The sequence below is a fragment of the Eptesicus fuscus genome, chromosome 21 (assembly GCF_027574615.1).
Source record: "Eptesicus fuscus isolate TK198812 chromosome 21, DD_ASM_mEF_20220401, whole genome shotgun sequence".
Lineage (NCBI taxonomy): Eukaryota > Metazoa > Chordata > Mammalia > Chiroptera > Vespertilionidae > Eptesicus > Eptesicus fuscus.
In genome coordinates this window covers 48,508,606-48,530,875 of record NC_072493.1, presented here as the reverse complement: position 1 = coordinate 48,530,875, position 22,270 = coordinate 48,508,606, and the positions used below count along the sequence as shown (strand labels likewise).

Below are 22,270 nucleotides of genomic sequence, written 5' to 3'. Positions count from 1 at the left end.
ACAACCAAGGTACATGCCCTTGACCGGAATCGAACCCGGGACCTTTCAGTCTGCAGGCTGACGCTCTATCCACTGAGCCAAACCGGTTTCCGCTGTAATATATTTTTAAAAATATATATTTTATTGATTTTTTACAGAGAGGAAGGGAGAGGAACAGAGAGCTAGAAACGTCGATGAGAGAGAAACATTGACCAGCTGCCTCCTGCACACACCCTACTGGGGATGTGCCCGCAACCAAGGTACATGCCCTTGACCGGAATCGAACCTGGGACCCTTCAGTCCGCAGGCCGACGCTCTACCCACTGAGCCACCCAGCCAGGACCCGCTGGGGTATTTTAAAGCAAACATCAGGCAGCGTGTCCTTTCCGCCCCCAATTTTGCCACAGGCTGTTGTTGGCTTTAAAATACTTCATCCCGACCCCACCCCCACCCCCACCCCCACCCCCACCCCCAGAAACCAGTTAAGGCGAGGATGGCGCAAAGTTCTCGCTGGTGAAGTCCGGTTTGTGCATTGCGGCCCTTTTGACTTTTCTGTATGTTGGCAGCTTTGCACAGTCAAACCTCCAAAAGGTCAAAGAGCAAAGGAACTTCTCCCCCCCGCCCCCCCACAGGGGCAACACCACGCCAGTTTCCGGGGACCCTTCCAGCGGGAGGCTGTCGCTGTCTGTATTAATAGCAGCTGTAGTAGCGTGAAAGCCGATGCCTGGGCGACAGGGCGGTGCGTCAGCCTGGCTCTCTGCCGCTGACACCTCTGCCCTCCGGCCTGGGCAAGGCCATCTGTGCCTCGGAACCTCAGTTTCCTGCTCTGCAAACTGGGGCTAGATCCCCACTTTAACCACGTGGCTGGGAGGAGCCCTGTAAAGCCACGCCCCCACCCCCAAGCCAGGCTCAGAGCAGGAGCTGAGGGTGTGGGACAAGGCCATTCCCACCCACCTATGGGCTACAGGCTCCTGGGTCTGAGGGAGGAGGGGCTGGGGGCCTGGACTCCTGGGTCTGAGGGAGGAGGGGCTGGGGGCCTGGGCTCCTGGGTCTGAGGGAGGAGGGCTGGGGGCTGGGCTCCTGGGTCTGAGGGAGGAGGGCTGGGGGCCTGGACTCCTGGGTCTGAGGGAGGAGGCTGGGGGCCTGGGCTCCTGGGTCTGAGGGAGGAGGCTGGGGGCCTGGGCTCCTGGGTCTGAGGGAGGAGGGGCTGGGGGCCTGGGCTCCTGGGTCTGAGGGAGGAGGGGCTGGGGGCCTGGGCTCCTGGGTCTGAGGGAGGAGGGGCTGGGGGCCTGGGCTCCTGGGTCTGAGGGAGGAGGGCTGGGGGCCTGGGCTCCTGGGTCTGAGGGAGGAGGGCTGGGGGCCTGGACTCCTGGGTCTGAGGGAGGAGGGCTGGGGGCCTGGGCTCCTGGGTCTGAGGGAGGAGGGCTGGGGGCCTGGACTCCTGGGTCTGAGGGAGGAGGGCTGGGGGCCTGGACTCCTGGGTCTGAGGGGCTGGGGGCCTGGGCTCCTGGGTCTGAGGGAGGAGGCTGGGGGCTGGGCTGTTGACATGCTCCCAGCCCCAGAGGAAGCCTAAGGCCCTGTTAGGCCTGTGAAGGGTTTGCCTCCCCTCTTCCCTCAGCCTTCAGCCTGGCCCCGGGGGTTCACAATGTGTTTTGTCCCCTCTGTCCTGGGACTAGAGCCCAGACTCCAGGCTGGTCTAAGTTTGGAAGGGGAGGGAGGGGGGCCGCAGGTCAGAGGGGGTGAGGGAGGGGTGTGAGGGGGGACGGGATGTCTCTGAGCTGTCACACACACCCCTGTCCCAGGCCCAGGAAAAGGGAGGGACAAAAGGCTCAGAGAGACAGTCAGGAACAAAGACAGGAGGAGAGAGACCAGAGGCTCTCGGGAGAGGAGGCCACAGGGAAGCCCGGCTGAGGGGAAACCAGAGAAAGAGAGAAGGGAGGGCAGGGCCCAGTGGGGCCATCCCGTCACAGACGGTGGCGACAGCAGTGGAGACAGCGTGGGGACGAGAGAGGGGCCAGGGACCAGCAGAGTCAGGACAGGGAGTCCTACCCCAGAGACCCGAGAGCTGGGACCAGGGCCGGGCAGACACAGGGAGGGTGGTGGGGAGGTGAGGGAGGGGAGGAGGAGGTGAGAAGGAGTGAAAGACGTCAACAGAGCAGGACCCACGGACGCTGGAGGCTAAAAGAGAGGAGAGGGGTGAGGGAGACAGCGAGCGTCAGAGAAAGCTGTGGGCTCCTACGTGGAGGGAGACGGGGCAGGGCCTCTCAGAGGGGCCCCTAGACCGAGGACCGGTGGGACGCAGGGGGCTTGAGTGGGCCGGTCGCCTGTCCAGGAGCCTAGACAAGGGGGAGCCCAAGGGCCTACTGACACCAGGCAACCCCAAGATGGAGCTCAGGGACCCCGAGAACCAGGAGGATGGGGACCCAGAGGTGAGAGATGGAACACAAGGGCGGAAGAGAGAGAGAGAGAGGCAGATGCAGAGAGAAAGGGAGTCAGAGAGAGAAGGGGCATGGGGAGGGGCAGCCGCGGAGGAAACAGAAGAGCCTGGGAAACAGAGAAGCATCAGAGACTCCGAATAATACAAACCCAAGGACACACAGCAAGGCCGAGGCCCCAGAGCAAGGCGCTCAGGAGCAAAGAACGGGGAGCACAGGGAGAGAGGAGGATGGAGAGAGAGAGAGATGGGTGGAGCGGAAGGAGGGGGAGGGGCGCGTTGTGAGGGTGAAGACGCAGCCCCAGTCGAAGCTGGGGGCTTCTTGGGGCTCCCCCAGACGGCAGTGGGTGGGGTCCCCGAGACAATCACCCTTAACCTTGCCAGGACACAAAAACAGGTGGCCCGAGGCCTGGTGAGTCACCGTGACTCATCCTCCTTTCTGGGGACGGTGACCCCACCCCCTGACCCCCCACATCAGCCCTGGTGCTGGCCACCAATCTCCTCTCCTGCTCTCCGTGGGTGGGTCCCGGGCTCACCCCTCCCGGGCTCACCCCTCCCCACCTGTGTCCCTTGCCCGCAGGAGGACACAGCCACGGCCCTCCAGCGGCTGGTGGAGCTGACAGCCGCCAGGGTGACCCCCGTGAGGAATCTGCGTGCCCAGTATCGCCTCATCCGAAAGCTTGGCTCGGGCTCCTATGGCCAAGTGCTCCTCGCCCGGCCTCGCCAAGGGGGTGAGTTCGGCCACCAGAAGGCAGGCTGGGGGACTCCCCATAGTAGGCTTCTCAGAAGCTCCCGGGACAGGGAACATCCCGGGGAGAGGAGTCGGGGACCCTTCTGGATCAGGGCTCCCCAAAAGTTAGGGACTCTGTGATCTTCTGAGGAACAGAGCCCGCCCAGAGAGGGTAAGGAACTTGCCTGAGATCACACAGCCAGGTCGGCGCGTCCTGAGTCCCCTTCTGCGCCCCTTCCTCCCGGCAGGTCCAGCTGTGGCTCTGAAGCTCCTACGTCGGGACTTGGTCCCGAGAACCACCTTCCTGAGGGAGTTCTGCGTGGGCCGCTGCGTCTCCTCACATCCGGGCTTGCTCCAGACCCTGGCGGGACCCCTGCAGACCCCCCGGCACTTCGCCTTCACCCAGGAGTACGCGCCCTACGGGGATCTCAGCGGGATGCTGCAGGAGCGGGTGAGGCGGGCTGGGGACAAAGGCTGGGACTGATCATCAACTCAGGTGCCACTTTGTCCCAAACCCCATGGCTACCTCCAACCCTGAGTCCCCAATCGGTGCCCATCTTAGCTCCACCCCAAGCCCCCAAACGGCCTCCTTATTCCCAATTCTCAGTGCAATTTCATGTCAGGTCCCAACCCTAATTCATCCAAACACAAGCTGGGATGGGCAGGGAGCTGGGGTTGGGGCTGAGGCAGATTAGTTCTGATGAAGGTGGTGGGGATGGAGTGGGTGGGCTGAGTTTAGAGCTGTTTGTGGATTGGTAATGGGTGTGGAGAAGTGGGTGGATGGGGTTGGAACGTGAGGCAGAGGGTATGCATAAAGATTGAGTCGGAGACGGGCTGTAGGGAGGTTTCCTCCAGGAAGGAGACGAGGTCCGAATGAATCCACGAGCTTCTAGGGGACCTGAGCATGATGGTTAAGGTGGGACCATCTTTTTGGGAATCGGCTTTAGGTTTGAGATAGGGTTGGGAATAAACAGAAGGAAGGATGGTAGGAAGGAGGGAAGGAAGGAAAAAAGAAGAAAGGATGGGTGATAGGAAGGAAGGATGGATAATGGATGGAAGGAAGGAAGGAAGGAAGGAAGGAAGGAAGGAAGGAAGGAAGGAAGGAAGGAAGGATGAATGGAAGGATGGATGGAAAGAAGGAAGAAAGAAAGGAAAGAAGAAAGGAAGGAAAGAAGAAAAGGAAGGAAGGAAGGAAGGAAGGAAGGAAGGAAGGAAGGAAGGAAGATCGAAGAATGGATAGAAGGATGTATAGAAGGATGGAAGGGTAGGTGGAAGGAAGGATGGGTGGATGGACAGAAGGAAGGAAGGAAGGAAGGAAGGAAGGAAGGAAGGAAGGAAGGAAGGAAGGAAGGGAGGAAGGAAAAAAGGAAGGGTGGGAGGAATGAAAGAAGGAATTGTATATGGAAGGACGGGAGGAAGAAAGGCAAGAAGGGAGGGTGGATGGGAAGAGAGGAGGAAGAAAGGAAGGGTGGATGGAAGGATGGAAAGATGGATGGAAGGAAGGAAGGAAGGAAGATGGAAGGATGGGTAGAAAGATGGAAGGGTAGGTGGAAGGAAGGACGGGTGGATGGATGGACAGATGGATGAATGGAAGGAAGGAAGGAAGGAAGGAAGGAAGGAAGGAAGGGTGGAAAGATGGATGGAAAGAAGAAAGATGGAAGAATGGACAGAAGAATGGAAGGGTAGGTGGAAGGAAGGAAGGATGGATGGATGGATGGATGGATGGATGGATGGATGGATGGAAGGATGGATGGATGGATGGATGATGTATGTATGGATGGATGGAAGGAAGGATGAATGGATGGATGGATGGATGGAAGGAAGGATGGATGGATGGATGGATGGATGGATGGATGGATGGAAGGATGGATGGATGGATGGATGGATGGATGGATGGATGGATGGATGGATGGATGGATGGATGAATGGATGAATGGATGGAAGGATGGAAGGAAGGAAGGAAGGAATGAAAGAAGGAATTGTATATGGAAGGAAGGGAGGGAGAAAGGCAAGAAGGCAGGGTGGGTAGAAGGAAGGAAAGGTGCATGGAGGGAAGAAGAGATGGATTCTGGGTATAAATGACTGAGTAAGTTATTGGATTGTAACTGTCTGGTGGGATGGACGTCGAATGAAAACACCACAGAATAGACTGTGGGTGGGAAGATGGTTTGGCGGCTGGGTGGGTAGATTAATCCATCGATTGGTGAAGGCCGGACCATCGTTTTGGGAATCGGCTTTAGATTTGGGCTAGGGTTGGGGACAAACAGAAGGAAGGGACCTACATTAGTTTGGGACTAAGGATAGAATTGAGCTTGGGGTCTGTGTTCTCGCTGGAGACCTGAGCAGTCCGTCTAGAGGAGGCGAATAAGAAGTGGAAGGAATGGTTTCGAGTGTTGGGGTGAGGAGCTAAAAGAGCTCCCGGTTCCATTCGGGGTTCAGTCTGTGGCTGTGCAGAGGGGTGCTCGTTGGGGTTGAAGATCTGGAGAAGGTGTTGGGGGGAGGTTACGGGGACACCAGAGGTAGCCACCGGTCTGGCGTTCTGGATTCTTGAACCCCAAGGAGCAAAATAAAGAAGGAACCAGCCCTAGCCGGTGTGGCTCAGTGGATAGGGTGTCAGCCTGCAGACCGAAGGGTCCCGGGTTCGATTCCGGTCAAGGGCACGTACCTCGGTTGCAGGCTCCTCCCCGGCCTGGGCCCTGGTCTGGACTCAGGCAGGAGGCAGCCAATCCATGTGTTCCTCTCACATCCACGTTTCTCTCTGCCTCCCTCTCTCTCCCACTCTCTCTAAAAATCAATGGGAAATACCCTCGGGTGGGGATTAAAAAAGAAGAAGAAGAAGAAGGAACCGAGGCCCCTGACCTTGACCTTCTCCCCTGCCCCAGGGCCTCCCCGAGCTGCTGGTGAAGCGGGTGATGGCCCAGCTGGCCGGGGCCCTGGACTTCCTGCACAGCCGCGGGCTGGTGCACGCCGACGTGAAGCCGGACAACGTGCTGGTCTTCGACGCGGCCTGCAGCCGCGTGGCCCTCGGCGACCTGGGCCTGACCCGGCCGGAGGGCAGCCCGACCCCGGCGCCCCCCGGGCCGCTGCCCTCCGCCCCGCCCGAGCTCTGCCTCCTGCTGCCCCCCGGCACGCTGCCCCTGCGGCCCTCGCTGGACTCCTGGGGCCTGGGGGTGCTGCTTTTCTGCGCCGCCACGGCCTGCTTCCCCTGGGGCGTGGCCCTGGCCCCGGACCCCCAGTTCGAGGCCTTTGCTGGCTGGCTGACCGCCCGGCCCCAGCCGCCTCGGCCGCCCCGCCCGTGGGACCGGTTCGCGCCCCCCGCGCTGGCCCTGCTCCAGGGCCTGCTGGACCTGGACCCCGAGACCAGGAGCCCCCCACTGGCTGTCCTGAACTTCCTGGGGGACGACTGGGGGTTGGAGGGGGACAGGGGGGGACCCGGAGGCTCGGGGAGTATATCGGGGGAGGATGGGGAGGAGGAGGAGGAGGAGGGGGGTTCAAGCTTGGAGGAGTGGACAGAGGAGGAGGAGGAGGGGGAGGGGGACCCAGGTGGCGTGAGGATGGGGACAGATGGGGGAACTCCCGGACCAGGTGACTGAGACAGGTGGCCGGCCCCGAGCCAGAGGCCCCTCCCGCAGCCTCCGCAGCCACCTGGATGCCCGACAGCTGGACAGACACAGCCCATCGGCGCTCCCTCTGGAGGCCGGACATGGCTGCACTATCCCCCCACACGAGGACCCGGGAGTCCAGCCCCCCCCCTCCCTCAGACCCAGGAGTCCAGGCCCCCAGCCCCTCCTCCCTCAGACCCAGGAGTCCAGGCCCCCAGCCCCTCCTCCCTCAGACCCAGGAGTCCAGGCCCCCAGCCCCTCCTCCCTCAGACCCAGGAGTCCAGGCCCCCAGCCCCTCCTCTCTCAGACCCAGGAGCTCAGGCCCCCGGCCCTCCTCCCTCAGACCCAGGAGTCCAGGCCCCCGGCCCCTCCAGTCCTGCCTCCGCTGGGGGCCATGTCCCAGTGGCCGCCCTGGTCAGGCAGGGGAACTGACTCTGTCCCGCGTGCTTTCTGGAATTTAGGAGTGACTGAGCATCAACCATGAACCAGGAGGTCATGGTTGGATTCCTGGTCGGGGCACATGCCCAGGTTGCAGGTTCAATCCACAGTGCGGGGCGTGATCATCAATCCACAGCCGATCCATGATTCTCTCTCATCATGGATGTTTCTCTCTCTCTCCCTCTCCCTTCCTCTCTGAAATCAATAAAAATAGATTTTAAAAAGAGTGGGTTCACTCTGCACAGCAGCCTGGTGTCCTGGGTGGCCCCCGGGTCAGCAGGGGTTGTCGGGGGAAACGCTGGTGACGTGGGGGATCGAGTGTTTGTCCGTGAATGTCTGAGCGGGACACGTGCACCGTGGGCCATGGGCCGGGAGACGCTGAGCTGGGGGGCCTGGGCCGGGGGGCGCTCAGCACCATCTTTGCAACTGTTCCAAAACTCTAACGTGATTCCCAAACAAGGGTTTGTTCTGAAAGAGTTGCCTTCGCATCTGCCCTCTCGCTGGCCGCCCGAGGGCTGGCGCCTGGTCCAGGCCCGGCTTCCTCGCTGAGACCCGGTCCCTGCGGGCTTCCCCCCGGCGACGCCCGCGGCTCCCTCCCCGCAGGCCCTCCTCCCAGTTGTCCACCACCTGCTGCCCCTCGGTCCCAAGTCTGAGCTCATCCCTCGCCGCATCGGTCTGGAATCCGTTGTCTCATCCTCTCTCACAGGACCCCAGGGTCTTGTCCCGGGGACACCTCACCAGCACTTGTGTCTGACCTGCCAGTGGGCGCCGACGGGCAGCTGGGGTCAAGGCAGGGGATGCACAGAGAAATGACTTCACCCTCTACAGGCGGTCCGGATCCTGGGTCCCAGGGAGGAGGGCTGGGGGCCTGGGCTCCTGGGTCTGCGGGAGGACGGCTGGGGGCCTGGACTCCTGGGTCTGAGGGAGGAGGGGCTGGGGGCCTGGGCTCCTGGGTCTGAGGGAGGAGGAGGATCTGGGGGCCTGGGCTCCTGGGTCTGAGGGAGGAGGGCTGGGGGCCTGGACTCCTGGGTCTGAGGGAGGAGGGGCTGGGGGCCTGGACTCCTGGGTCTGAGGGAGGAGGAGGATCTGGGGGCCTGGATTTCTGGGTCTGAGGGAGGAGGGCTGGGGGCCTCGACTCCTGGGTCTGAGGGAGGAGAGGCTGGGGGCCTGGGCTCCTGGGTCTGAGGGAGGAGGGCTGGGGGCCTGGACTCCTGGGTCTGAGGGAGGAGAGGCTGGGGGCGGGGACTCCTGGGTCTGAGGGAGGAGAGGCTGGGGGCCTGGGCTCCTGGGTCTGAGGGAGGAGGGCTGGGGGCCTGGACTCCTGGGTCTGAGGGAGGAGGGCTGGGGGCCTGGACTCCTGGGTCTGAGGGAGGAGGGGCTGGGGGCCTGGACTCCTGGGTCTGAGGGAGGAGGGGCTGGGGCCTGGGCTCCTGGGTCTGAGGGAGGAGGGCTGGGGGCCTGGACTCCTGGGTCTGAGGGAGGAGGATCTGGGGGCCTGGACTCCTGGGTCTGAGGGAGGAGGGGCTGGGGGCCTGGGCTCCTGGGTCTGAGGGAGGAGGGCTGGGGCCTGGGCTCCTGGGACTGAGGGAGGAGGGCTGGGGGCCTGGGCTCCTGGGTCTGAGGGAGGAGGGCTGGGGGCCTGGGCTCCTGGGTCTGAGGGAGGAGGGCTGGGGGCCTGGGCTCCTGGGTCTGAGGGAGGAGGGCTGGGGGCCTGGGCTCCTGGGTCTGAGGGAGGAGGGGCTGGGGGCCTGGACTCCTGGGTCTGAGGGAGAAGGCACTGTGCTCCTGGGTGTGGGACATTGGTCCCTCCACAACCAGTTCTGGGAGTCAACACACGATGTCGCTCCATCCCTAGTGGGATCGAGGGGGCGGGGCCAGGGCGGGGCTTAGGACCCTAGGTGGGGGCGGGGTCTCGCTCCTGGGCAGGCCTGCGCTGGCCTGGGCTGTAAGTGCTGGACACTGACCACAGCGGGCAGCCCAAGGGTCAGGCCAGCCTTGGAGAAGGTGAGGTCCGGAGTCGGGGCCCAGGTCAGCAGGAGGCAAGCGTTAAAGGGCCTGAGGTGGGTGGCACCTGAGAGGGAGGCCGGGCAGGTGGCCAGCGTCCCGGGTCCCCAAGGAGAGCAGGACTGGACCTTCGGGCTGGGGAGTGGTTGAGTGTTAGGGACAGAGTCTGGGGGTCCCAAGACGTGTGAGTTGTATAGGTCCCAGTAGAGATGGGACCGGGACCCTGACTGCAGGGTCTGAGGGAGGAGGAGGGCTGGGGGCCTGGGCTCCTGGGTCTGAGGGAGGAGGGCTGGGGGCCTGGACTCCTGGGTCTGAGGGAGGAGGAGGGGGTGGGGGCCTGGACTCCTGGGTCCGTGGGAGGTGGGGCTGGGGGCCTGGACTCCTGGGTCTGAGGGAGGAGGGCTGGGGGCCTGGGCTCCTGGGTCCGAGGGAGGAGGGGCTGGGGGCCTGGACTCCAGGGTCTGAGGGAGGAGGGGCTGGGGGCCTGGGCTCCTGGTGTGAGGGAGGAGGGCTGGGGCTGTAAGAGTGGGACCCAGCCCTCTCAGGCTGGGCTGCTCCCACGTCCTCCCTCGGATTCGGCCCCGAGTCCCCCAGGGGCCGTGAGCACCTGTTTGTGCTCAGGCGCCCGATGCTGCTCACCCACCCCCAGGGCCCAATCTGTTTGCTTTGGAAACAAGATGGGGGCGTCTCGAGTTATCTGGTTCATCTTTCACCGTGGGCCACTGGGTGACTGTGGAGGGGGGGCGAGGGACACCTGTGACCTTAGACTTAACCTCGCCCCAACTCCCTACTGTTTTCCCGCTCCTCAGTGCCTTTACTGATGAGGGAGACTGAGTCACAGGGGGGAAGAGCCCGACCCTCCTCCCTCAGACCCAGGAGTCCAGGCCCCCAGCCCTCCTCCCTCAGACCCAGGAGTCCAGGCCCCCAGCCCCTCCTCCCTCAGACCCAGGAGTCCAGGCCCCCAGCCCTCCTCCCTCAGACCCAGGAGTCCAGACCCCCAGTCCCTCCTCCCCCAGACCCAGGAGTCCAGGCTCCCAGCCCCTCCTCTTCCCTCGGACCCAGGAGCCCAGGCCCCCAACCCCTCCTCCCTCAGACCCAGGAGTCCAAGCCCCCAGCCCCTCCTCCCTCAGACCCAGGAGCCCAGGCCCCCAGCCCTCCTCCTCCCTCAGACCCAGGAGTCCAGGCCCCCAGCCCTCCTCCTCCCTCAGACCCAGGAGTCCAGGCCCCCAGCCCCTCCTCCCTCAGACCCAGGAGTCCAGGCCCCCAGCCCTCCTCCCTCAGACCCAGGAGTCCAGGCCCCCAGCCCCTCCTCCTCCCTCTGACCCAGAAGTCCAGGCCCCCAGCCCTCCTCCCTCAGACCCAGGAGCCCAGACCCCAACCCCTCCTCCCTCAGACCCAGGAGTCCAGGCCCCCAGCCCCTCCTCCTCCCTCAGACCCAGAAGTCCAGGCCCCCAGCCCCTCCTCCCTCAGACCCAGGAGCCCAAGCCTCAAGCCCCCTCCTCCCTCAGATCCAGGAGTCCAGGCCCCCAGCCTCTCCCACAGCCTCCTCCTCCCTCAGACCCAGGAGTCCAGGCCCCCAGCCCCTCCTCCCTCAGACCCAGGAGTCCAGGCCCCCAGCCCTCCTCCCTCAGACCCAGGAGTCCAGGCCCCCAGCCCCTCCTCCTCCCTCAGACCCAGGAGTCCAGGCCCCCAGCCCTCCTCCCTCAGATCCAGGAGTCCAGGCCCCCAGCCCTCCTCCCTCAGATCCAGGAGCCCAGGCCCCCAGCCCTCCTCCCTCAGACCCTGTCTGGCTCTGGGTCAGCCTCGTGCTCTGGCCACAGACATGCCGGGGAAAGAGTCCGATGAGGATCAGGTGGAGGCAGGGTCGCCCGAGAACGGAGCTGAGGCCCCGGAGGACCTGGGGGGCCTCACGGTGGAGGAGCTGCGGCAGGGCCAGGAGGCGGCGCTGGCCCTGGAGGACATGATGACCCTGAGCGCCCAGACCCTGGTCCGAGCCGAGGTGGACGAGCTGTACCAGCTAGTGCGCCCCCTGGGCCAGGGCCGCTTCGGCCAGGTCCTGCTGGTCACCCACCGGCAGAAAGGTAGGGGCCTGGGGACAGAGGGGGGGGGCCTGGGGACGGAGGGGGGGCCTGGGGACAGGGGGGGGCCTGGGGACGGAGGGGGAGGCCTGGGGACGGAGGGGGCGGCCTGGGGACGGAGGGGGCGGCCTGGGGACGGAGGCGGTGGGGGATCCTGGGGACGGAGGCAGGGGGTTGGGTGTGGGGGCGGCCCGGCCCAGGGGAGGCCAGCTGGCTAGGAGCCTGCAGACCTGAATCAAGGTTCCCGTGCCCTCCAGGCCGTGTGTGCTGTTGGGAAGTCCGCGGTGACCATGGCAGGGCTGTGGTTGCCAGGACAACGGGGTGCAGCGAGGTGCCCCCTCGGGGCCCTGCGTGCAGCAAGCTTATCAGTCACCGGGGGGGATGGTTCGGAGCCAGGCTGTGCGCCAGGCACCCAGCAATCTGGTGTCTTTCCGCCCAGTGTGCGGGCGCGCGCACACACACACACACACACACACACACACCCCATCCTCCCCATGGAGCAGGACACTGTGGATGGAGCTCGGAATCCGTGTCAGTCGGGACGCCCCCTCCGAGCTCCCCGGGGCTCGGCCCATCCCGGTGGTGCCGGGGACCCAGGCAGGAGCCGTAAGCCCCCTTCAAGGAGGGCGTCCTGGGCTGCCACACGCAGGACCAGGGCAGGGCGGCTCGAGCATCAGAATCACAGGGCGTCCCGAAGAAATGTCCCCAAGACGTAGTCACGTTAGCGGCTGCAGCTCAGTCTTGACCATGAGTGTATTTTAGTAAACGCTGCCTTCCCCCCCCCCCCCCCCCCAGAGAGGAGGGAGAGGGTGAGATAGAAACATCCATGATGAGAGAGAGTCACTGATCGGCTGCCTCCTGCACGCCCCACACACTGGGGACCGAGCCCACAACCCGGGCATGTGCCCTGACCAGGAACCAAACCCAGGACCTTTCAGTCCGCAGGCTGACGCTCTACCCACTGAGCCGCACGGGCCGGGGCGGTGTGTATTATTTCCTGGGGACACCCTGTCTTCTCGCCCAGTCCTGGGGGCTGGCAGTCCGGGGTCACGGGGTCAGCTGGGCTGTCCCTCCTGGGCCTGCGCCCGGCTGGCCCCTCTGTGTGTGTGTGTATGTGTGTGTGTCTGTGTGTCTCTGTGTGTGTGTGTGTGTGTGTCTGTGTGTGTGTGTGTATGTGTGTGAGTGTGTATGTGTGTGTATGTGTGTGTACATGTGTGTGTCTGTCTCTCTGTGTGTATGTGTGTGTATGTGTGTGTATGTGTGTGTGAGTGAGTGTGTATGTGTGTATATATGTGTGTGTGTCTGTGTGTGTATGTGTGCGTGTGTCTGTGTGTGTCTCTGTGTGTGTATGTATGTGTGTGTATGTGTGTGTATGTATATGTGTGTGTGTGTCTGTGTGTGTGTGTGTCTGTGTGTGTCTGTGTGTGAATGTCCTCGGATTAGACGAGGGAGCACCCCCTGCCCTTATCTCACTCCTCCCAGGACCCCCGCTCCAAAGGCAGCCACTTCCTGCCATGTCGGGGGAGGCAGTGAGCATAGGAGTGGGGAGGGGACAGGATCTGGCCCAGAGCAAAGGGAGAGGCAGACCCAGAGCCGGTCCCTGCAGAGCTGGAGGCAGGAGCAGCGGAGGCCGCTGGGGAGGCCGCTGGGGAGGCCCCGGGGGCGCCTGGCCCGGGCGGGGCTGGGGATGGAGGTGTCGCTGTCCGGGGCGCGCTCTCGGGGCTGCGGGCGCCCCAAGGATGGGCACGGCGGCGCAGGAGGCTGCGGGCGGGCGCGCAGCTGGGGAGGGAGGGGGGCGGGGCGGCCGCGGAGGGGAGGGGGACCTGCTGCGCCCGGCAGCTCCCGGTGGGCGCTGGGCTGGCAGGTGAAACGGGAGAGAGGAGTGCGGGCCTGGAGAGCTCCCGTTCTAGGGGGCCGTTCCCAGGCGGGATGGAATTCCTGGAAACGCCTTAGTGGGATCTGAGGCCCAGCGCACGGCTTGGGGGTGGGGGGTGCTGGAGCCGGGCCCCCCTGGGCCCCCGAAGGTTCTGAGTTCAGTTTTCATGGAGTCCCTTCGTTGGCTTCAAGTCTGCAGACTTGAGGAGAGCAGAGCGGAAACGCTCAGAATGTTTTGTATTTAAAAAAATATGTTTTTATTGATTTCAGAGAGAAAGGGTGAGGGAGAGAGAGTGGCTGCCTCCTGAACGCCCCCTACTGGGGGGATCGAGCCTGCAACCCCGGGGCATGTGCCATTGACTGGAATCTAACCTGGGACCTTTCCGTCCACAGGCAGACGCTCAATCCACTGAGCCAAACCAGCTAGGGCTGCTGTTGTATTTTTTAGAAATATATTTTTATTGATCTCAGAGAGGAAGGGAGAGGGAGAGAGATAGAAACATCCATGATGAGAGAGAATCATCGATCAGCTGTCTCCTGCACGCCCCCTACTGGGGATGGAGCCCGCAACCCGGGCCTGTGCCCTTGACCCAATCGAATCCGGACCCTTCAGTCCTCAAGCCGAGGCTCTATCCACTGGGCCACACGGGCCAGGGCAATGCTGTCGTGTTATCACTGCCGGTGGCTATGTGATGGGGGAGGGGGGGCCTTGCTGGGAGGCGGGCGGAGCCGGTGGAGGGGGTACAAGGAAGGGGCTCGGCTGCCGGCCCAGCCCCACCGCCCTCGCCCTCCCCCAGGCACGCCCCTGGCCCTGAAGCAGCTGCCCAAGGCCTCCACGTCGCTGCGGGGCTTCCTGTACGAGTTCTGCGTGGGCCTGTCGCTGGGCGCGCACCCGGGCGTGGTGGCCGCCTACGGCATCGGCATCGAGTCCGCCGCCTCCTACAGCTTCCTGATGGAGCCGGTGCTGCACGGGGACCTCATCCGCCTCATCCAGCCCAAGGTGGGCCTCCCCGCAGCACCCCGGCCGGCCCACGGGTCTCATGGAACGGCCAGTCCTCCTGGGCTCGGTGACCCACAGGCCACCCCTACACCCCCAGATTCTCCAGCCCTCACCGGTCCCACGGGGCCACACCAGCCCAGCCCTCACCGGTCCCACGGGGCCACACCAGCCCAGCCCTCACCGGTCCCACGGGGCCACACCAGACCAGCCCTCACCGGTCCCACGGGGCCACACCAGCCCAGCCCTCACCGGTCCCCACGGGGCCACACCAGACCAGCCCTCACCGGTCCCACGGGGCCACACCAGCCCAGCCCTCACCGGTCCCCACGGGGCCACACCAGCCCAGCCCTCACCGGTCCCCACGGGGCCACACCAGACCAGCCCTCACCGGTCCTCATGGATTACACTGAGGTTCATGGGGTCACTCTGGGAATCATGGGGTCACACTGGGAATCATGGGGCCACAATGGGGCTCCCTGGCCTTCACCTAATTGAGGCTCTTGGTTCTCCTGGGCCTGCTCCCTGGGGGGAGGGGAGAGAAGGTGAATCATCTGAGCCCCCTTCCCTCTACCGGAGGGACAGCAGCCTGCCCCCGACCCCGACCCCGCCCCTGCCTCTGACCCCGCCCCTGACCTGGCCGCGTGCCCGCAGGTGGGGCTCCCGCAGCCCGCGGCCCAGCGCTGCGCGGCGCAGCTGGCCTCGGCCCTGGAGCACATCCACGCGCGCGGCCTCGTGTACCGGGACGTGAAGCCCGAGAACGTGCTGGTGCGCGACCCCGGCTGCCGGCGGGTGCAGCTCGCCGACTTCGGCCACACGCGGCCCCGGGGCACGCTGCTGCGCCTGCGCGGGCCGCCGCTGCCCTACACGGCGCCCGAGCTGTGCGCGCCGCCGCCGCTGCCCGACGGGCTGCCGCTGCAGCCGGCGCTGGACGCCTGGGCGCTGGGCGTGCTGCTCTTCTGCCTGCTCACCGGCTACTTCCCCTGGGACCAGCCGCGCGCCGACGCCGACCCCTTCTTCGAGGACTTCCTGGCCTGGCAGGCCTCGCGCCAGCCCGCCGACCGCCCGCAGCCCTGGGCCGGCCTGGCGCCCGCGGCCGACGCCCTGCTGTGGGGGCTGCTGGACCCCCAGCCCCGGAGGAGGAGCCCGGTGAGCTCCGTCCACGCCTACCTGGGCCGGCCCTGGAGGCAGCGGGCGGGGGAGGCCGAGGCCCTGGGGGACGGGGAGGAGGGGGGCGGGGAGGAGGGGGACGGAGAGTGAGGGGCAGCCTGCCCCCCTTGCCCCGGAGACTCAGGGGAACCGGGTCCCCCATCCCTTGTCCTGCGGGGTCTCCGGCTCCCTGTGTGCGCGCGCACCTGCCTCCACCTACCCCAGGGCCTTTGCACTTGCTGCCTCCTCTGCCTGCGGTGCTCGCGGCTCCTCCCCTCACCGCCTGGTTACCCTGCTGGGGCCCGAGCTCCTGGAGCCGGTCCGGCCTGTCCTGTGCTCCGTGTGTCCCACGCAGCCGCAGCAGGGGGGCAGAGGCCTGTGGAATGAGGGGGCCCCTGTGGCTTTGCCCCGCCTCCCCTCCTCCCTCTGCTGGGGGTGCCCTCTTGGTGAGGTGCCTTCTCCTCGCACCCCAGCCCCTCCCTGCAAATAAAGTCCACCTGACCCCTCAGCTCCGTGAGGCTGTTGGTCTGTCAGCTCAGGGAAGGGGAGGACACCGTGTGTGTGTGTGTGTGTGTGTGTGTGTGTGTGTGTGTGTGTGTGTGTTCGAACAGGAGAGAGCATGTGCAGCAGGGGGAGAGGGGAAGAGAGACAGAGACAGAAAGAGACAGACAGATGGAAAGAGAGACAGACAGAGAAAGGGAGGGACAAAGAGGAAGAGAAAGACAGGCAGACGGGTGAACGGCAGGCGCCCACAGCTGGGTGTGAGCGGCTCTGGGTGACGTGTGAGCGGCTCTGGGTGCGTGGGCCAGGTCTCCAGGCCTGTTCCTGCGCGCCCGTCCGTGTATAGAAGGAGATGGATTACAGGGAGCTCGTAGGTGCCCGCTGTCGGCGACAGGAGTGGGAGTGGCTGGAGCGGGTGATCCCGTGTACCTGCGTGTGCCCAGCCCCTGAGCCTGTGTGTGTGTGTGTGTGTGTGTGTGTGTGTGTGCTTGGTCACACTGTGTGAGCACGAGGGGCCAGCATGGAAGCTGCGGCGCGCTCACTCTGTGGCCGTGGGATCCCTGTCTGTCCCCGAGGCCTTGAGTGTGTGTGTTGGGGGGGGGGGGGGTCAGCGGGCCGGCGCCACCTCCCGTCACCAGCTGGGCCCTGCCCCTTCACACCTCCCCTCGCACCAGCCCCCTGGCAGCCGCCCTGTTTGCAAACACTCTGTCTTCCTCTCCGCGCCCGCCTTGGCCGCCAGCCCAGCGCGAGGCTACAACTCGAGCTGGATCCGGTGTCACTCCCTCCTGGCCCGGCCCCACACCCGGTGCCCCTGCTGTGCCCACGAGGCATCGCCTGCGGGGGGGTGACAGGGTGTGTGGGGTGAGTGACCCCAAAGGCCCTTTGAATCCAGGTTCAATTCCGAGGACTGGGGACACGGGCCCCTGTCCCGGGCAACCCTGGTGAGCTTCCTGGAGGAGGGGGCGTGGGCGTGCATGGAAGAGGGGCATGATCAGGGCCTCCTGCCGCCTTATCCATGAATCTGAAACAAATCCGAAATAGCCTGAGCAATGGGCCAAGAATGTGTCCCCAAAGAGCCAGAGGCGCGGGAGCGGGTGAGGCTGGGCAGAGGAGTGCGGAGGGCAGGAGGGCAGGGGGCAGAGGTGGCTGCAGACGGTGTTAATTGGTAGCAGCAGCTGAGGCTTAGCTGGGAGGTGACAATGACAGGGATGGCCCCGGGGCAGGGGAGGACAGAGAGGCCCAGGAAGGGCCTGGGGGGGGGGGAGATGCTGATTAAATATTCGTTAATTGACACCGGACACTCATTGTAATACTTAGTGCCCAGGAAGCTCCTCAGCTTCCAGGCAGGCGCGTGGGCTCAGACCCTCAGAGCCACCAAGCCGGGAGGGGGTGGGGTAAGGGGAAGGGGGCAGTGACAGCCCAGCGAGGCCACAATGCCCGCCTGTGCCTGCGGAAGGTCAGGGCAGAGGTGGGACTCGACCCCGGGCTGACTCCTGTCCAGGGCTCAGCTCTTTTTAAAATATATATATTTTTATTGATTTCAGAGAGGAAGGGAGAGAGAAACATCAGTGATGAGAGAGAATCATGGATCGGCTGCCTCCTGCACGCCCCACACTGGGGATCGAGCCCATAACCCAGGCCTGTGCCCTGAATCAGACCGTGACCTCCGGGTTCAGAGGCCGATACTCAACCACTGAGCCCCGCCGGCTGGGCATGGGCTCAGCTCTTCAGCGGCAGGGAGGTCCTGCTGCCATCAGCGGGTGAAGGGGCCCTGTGCAGGGGTGGGGGGCAGGGAGGCTGGGAGTGTGAGCACGAGTGTGTTTGTGTGACAGTGGGAGTCTGCGGTGAGTGTGGAAGTGAGTGTGGAAGTGAGTGTATGAGCATGAGTGTGCATTTGTGTGTGAGAGTATGAGAGCGTGTGTCTGTGTGAGTGTGCATGTGAGAATGTGACAGTGAGTGTGCATGTGTGTGTGAGGGTGTGGGAGTGAGTGTGAGCCGGTGGATGGAGGGAAGGGTGAGTGTAACTGAGTGTGTGTGGGCACACGTGTGTGAGAGTGAGAGTCGTGTCTGTGTGTTGGTGAGGGGTCACACCTCCCCTGGAGGAGACTGGAGTCGGGGGGCACCTCAATGAAGACAGAAAACGGGGCTGCGAAGCCTTCAGACCCACTGACGGGTCCTCGCCAAAGGCCAACAACGGAGCAGGGCGGGCGGGGGGAGCGGAGAGGGATGTGCGGAGGCGGACGAGGGCATAGAGGGGACAAATGGGGATGGGGAAATTGTTTGTAAAGCTGTGGGCGAGAAAGGCAGACGGTGGTGCATGTGGGCGAGGACGGGGACCAGCTGGCGGAGTGGGAAAATGGGGCGGCCCCGGGGGAGGGGGGGACAGTGTGCCCCTCCGAGTTCCCGTGTGACCCAGCAATTCCGCTCCGAGGCGCCTGCCCACCAGAAATGAAAACGTACCTCCGTGTGACTGTTCACACCAACGTTACTCACCGTAGCCGAACACCGGAAACAACCCAGATGCCCACCCACAGACGGGTGGGGACCCTATAAGTGGGGTCCACCCGGACACTGGAATATCACTCCCCCACAAAGAGGAAGCCCTGCCGTGCGCTGCAGCACGACGGACCTCGAAATGGAAGAAACCAGTCACAGGAGACAGTCTGTGGCAGGATCCCACCTTCGTATACGAAATGTCCGGAATAGGCAAATCCATAGGGAGGGATTAGTGACTGAGGGTTGGGGGGAGGGCGTGGGGTGATGGCTAATGGGTACAGGTTTTCTCTTTGGGGTGGTGATGGGGATGGTGATGGGGGTGGAAAAGTTATAAAATCAGATTGTGGTGAGTGTTGCACAATTCTCAGAAGATATTAAAAACCACTGAATTGCAGGCCCCGGCTGGTGTGGCTCAGCGGCTAGAGCGTCGGCCGGTGCACGAAAGCGTTTCGGGTTGGATTCCCAATCAAGGGCACGTACCTGGGTTGCAGGTTTGATCCCTAGAGGCAAACAACTGATGTGTTTCTCTCACATCCATGTTTCTCTCTCCCTCTCTCTCCTCTCTCTCTCCCTCCCTCCAACCCTCCCCTCCACTGCCTTTAAAAATAAATAAATAAATAAATAAATAAACAGAAAACAAACCGCACTGAATTGTACACGTGCAAAGGGCGGAGGTTGTGGCATGTAAATGTCGCCCCGGTGAGGCAGCTCAAACACACAAACCAAGCATTCCCGGTGCCCGGCTGTGGCCTTGACCAGCTGTTCCCTCGCCGAGCCTCTAATCGCCATTAAAAAGGAAAGGAAAACCTGGCCTTTTTTTAAAAAAAAATTATTGATTTCAGAGAAGGGAGAGGGAGAGAGAGATAGAAACACCAATGATGAGAGAGAATCATTGATCGGCCGCCTCCTGCACGCCCCCCTACTGGGGATCAAGCCTGCAACCTGGGCATGTGCCCTTGGCAGGAATCGAACCTGGGACCCTTCAGTCCGCAGGCTGACGCTCTATCCACTGAGCCACACCGGCCAGGGCAACATGTACGGTTTCTTAATTAAAAACAAAACAAAACCAGGCCAGCCAGTGTGGCCCAGTGGTTGAGCGGCGGCCTATGAACCAGGTCACGGTTGGATTTGCAGTCAGAGTACATGCCCCTGGGTCCCCAGTAGGGGGCGTGCAGGAGGCGACCAATGATTCTCTCATTGATGTTTCTCTCTCCCCCTTCCTCTCTGAAATCAATAAAAAAAGAAATAAAAGATAAAAAGTGTTTTCCTTCTCCCGTCTCCTCCATCTCTGTCTCTCTGCGTCTCTCTCTGTCTGTCTCTCTCTGTATCTGTCTCTCTGTGTGTGTCTCTCTGTCTCTGTCCGCCTCTCCACATGTATGTAGGTATTAGTTGCTGAGCGCAGCTGTCGCTGGCAGATCCTCAAGGGCTCGGGATCGAGGACCGCGGCGCCTGCCAGCGGGCGGGAGGCCGGGAGCCCCGGCTCCGGGCGCCCCAACGCTTCCTTGTCCCGCCCACGTCGCCTACAAAACGCAAAATCAAAAGCCAGAACGTCAGGCGACGCCACACCCGCAGCGGCACCCCTGCTTGCGGGGGAGGGTTTGGGGGAGCCGGAGGGCGGCGCCTGGCGGGGCCTCCGTGGACACTCTCTTTGGGGGCAGCTCAGGGGGTGCAGCGCGGTGCCCAGACCCGCGGGTGACGTCGGCGGCCCGGCCCACCCACGTCGTTCCCAGGCAGAGCCTGACCCCGTGGGTCCTGGAGGCCCGAGTTCCGGTTTGGGACCCGCTGCAGGGCCAGGCCCTTGCTCCTGGCCCCCGGGTGGCACTGGGGCGCAGGGAGCTGGGAGAACTCGGGGCGGAGCTCTGAGCCCGGTCCCAGCTAAACTGCCTGACGTGGGCCTCGGATCCACTTGCTTCTTCGGGGTTTTCTTCTAATTTCAGAGGGGAAGAGAGAGAAACATCAGTGATGAGAGAATCATGGGTCGGCTGCCTCCTGCACGTCCCACACTGGGGATCCAGTCCTCAACCCAGGCATGTGGCCTTGACTGGAATCGAACCCGGGACCCTGCAGTCCTCAGGCCGACGCTCTATCCACTGAGCCACACCAGCCAGGGCCCTTCGGGGGTTTCCTTTGGGGAGGTCAGGTCGCCCGCGAGGGTCTGGGTCTCTGGTCGGGGGCGCACCCTCTGCTCCTGCGTGTTTTCTCTGCATCTGCCCACGGCTCGCGGGGCCGGGCCTGCGCGGCTCCGTTCTCAGCTTGCTGCGAGCTGGCGGGCACGGCCCGGGCTCAGCTGTCCCCTGGGAGGTGTCCGGGGCCAGAGCCAGCCGTAGTGGGGGCTGGCGACCAGCCTGGCCGCGGGCCCGGGGGCCAGATGTTCGGGCTTAGCGGCCTGGCCAAGCGGGGATCGAGTGACCAGCTAATTGAGCACCGCTTCTCGGGGCTGGCAGGAGGTGCCGGGGGCGGGGGACCGTGGGCCCGAGTGCCCGCCGGCCACGGGGACCCCGGCTCCTGCAGAGGGGCCCGGAGCCCGCACCCCCGGCGGGGCCGTCTGGGGTGACCGGGAGCCAGGGTTCGCCTGCTCCCCCGGGGACAGGAAAGGAGAGCTTTAGCTCCCCAGCTGGGGCGCATCCTGGGCGCCCCGGGGACCCAGGAGGGCGAGGGGAGCGCGGGCAGGAGGCCCCCGGCCCTGCAGGTCAGCAGTTATTTAAGTCTCGGGGCTTAGCGAGGCCCGGGAAACAGGAACCCTCTGCGTGCTCCTGCGCCTGTTGGCGGGGCGGACGGTCCATCTATCAGGACCCCCAGACAGTGCCCCCCCCCCCAGCGTGTAACTGGACCCCGTTGGCCTTTGCAGGGCTGCGGGGGCGCCAGCTCCCTGACCTTCCAAGACCTGTGAGCCGGGCTCGGACCGGCCAGTGGAGAAACAGGCCAGCGGTGGCTGCCTGAGGCGGCAGGAGCCGGGCCAGAGGAGGAGCCCTCCCAAGCGAGGGCCCAGGACACGAGCTGAGGCCCGGGGAGGGCCAGGGGCCACCCAGGGAGGGGCCGGCTGGGAAGCCCATCCCTGGAAGCCCAGGCCGGAGTCCAAGCAGGGAATCCACGCCTCTGGGGCTGAGTTCCCGCTCTGCTGTGTGGCCTGAGGCAGGAGCTGACCCTCTCTGTTGCCTCCTGAAGTGGGGACCTGTGGAGAGCGGCCACAGTGTTTGGACAGGTTCAAGCCTCGGGCTAATGAGAGGGCACAGTCCTCTCATGACCACGTGCAAGTCCCGGCTTGGAGGGCAGAGCCCTCCCAGCACAGTCATAGCCAACAGCACAATCAGTGGTTGTGAGCTTGAATCTATGGTCCGAACACGTGGCCCCACGTGCCTGAGTGACGTGGGCTTGATAGAGTTCAGGTGCATGTAACTGAGTAGGATCGAAACCCACAGAATGTTGTAAACATCTGACCACGCCCTTCCTTTGCCTCGTGGCATCTGCTGTAAAATAAAGACACGGCTTGTCGTCCGTGGCGCTGTCGCTAGCTCTCCATCAGAGGGGACAGTGTCCTACCGGGACCCAGCTTTCATTCTGTCTTTTCTAATCCTTCACCGCCCCCGCTCAGGCTCACCCTTGGCCGTGCTGGCGTGGCACAGGGACCGAGTCCCTCCCTCCCTGGAAGGGCTGTGGGCGGACGGATGTACGGAGGGCACACAGGAGCGCGGCCAGGACGTGGCCTTGAACCCAGGGGAGCTGGCCTCGAGCGCCGACTATCTTACAAGCGACGGCCCTGGGTCAGACCAGCCTGGGTGCCCACGTTCCCCGTGACCTGAGCTGCGACGTGGGGATAAATACGGTGATACCGTCACATGATGAGCATGCATCCAGCGCCAGCCCTGCGCCGAGTGCTCTCAGCACACACCCACTCATCACTTCCCCGTCACAGGAGCCCAAGGTTGCCCCTGGGACACTCGGGGAAGCGCCGACCCAGAAGTTGAGCAACCGGCTCAGGCTCACACC

At 63.9% G+C, this 22,270-nt stretch overlaps 2 protein-coding genes across 6 annotated transcripts; both read left to right on the top strand.

The window, feature by feature from the left end:
* The first annotated feature begins 2,256 nt into the window (after window positions 1-2,256).
* Window positions 2,257-6,863, top strand: SBK3 (SH3 domain binding kinase family member 3). Its single transcript, XM_028138438.2, has 4 exons — window positions 2,257-2,408; window positions 2,994-3,144; window positions 3,392-3,594; window positions 6,026-6,863. The coding sequence occupies exons 1-4, from the start codon at window positions 2,364-2,366 to the stop codon at window positions 6,734-6,736; spliced, it is 1,110 nt and encodes a 369-aa protein (XP_027994239.2). The 5' UTR covers window positions 2,257-2,363; the 3' UTR covers window positions 6,737-6,863.
* A 2,271-nt stretch (window positions 6,864-9,134) lies between these two features.
* SBK2 (SH3 domain binding kinase family member 2) lies at window positions 9,135-15,787 on the top strand. Of its 5 annotated transcripts, none has more exons than XM_054710742.1 (4): window positions 9,135-9,187; window positions 11,008-11,268; window positions 13,938-14,140; window positions 14,792-15,787. In XM_054710742.1, exons 2-4 carry the CDS (start codon window positions 11,010-11,012, stop codon window positions 15,395-15,397), a joined length of 1,068 nt encoding a protein of 355 aa, XP_054566717.1. In that variant the 5' UTR covers window positions 9,135-9,187; window positions 11,008-11,009; the 3' UTR covers window positions 15,398-15,787. The 5 variants fall into 5 exon arrangements, with proteins under 5 accessions (XP_054566717.1, XP_054566716.1, XP_054566719.1 ...); XM_054710741.1 differs by having other exon boundaries at window positions 9,151-9,187; window positions 10,989-11,268; XM_054710744.1 differs by having other exon boundaries at window positions 9,157-9,211; window positions 10,989-11,268.
* The last annotated feature ends 6,483 nt before the right edge of the window (window positions 15,788-22,270 follow it).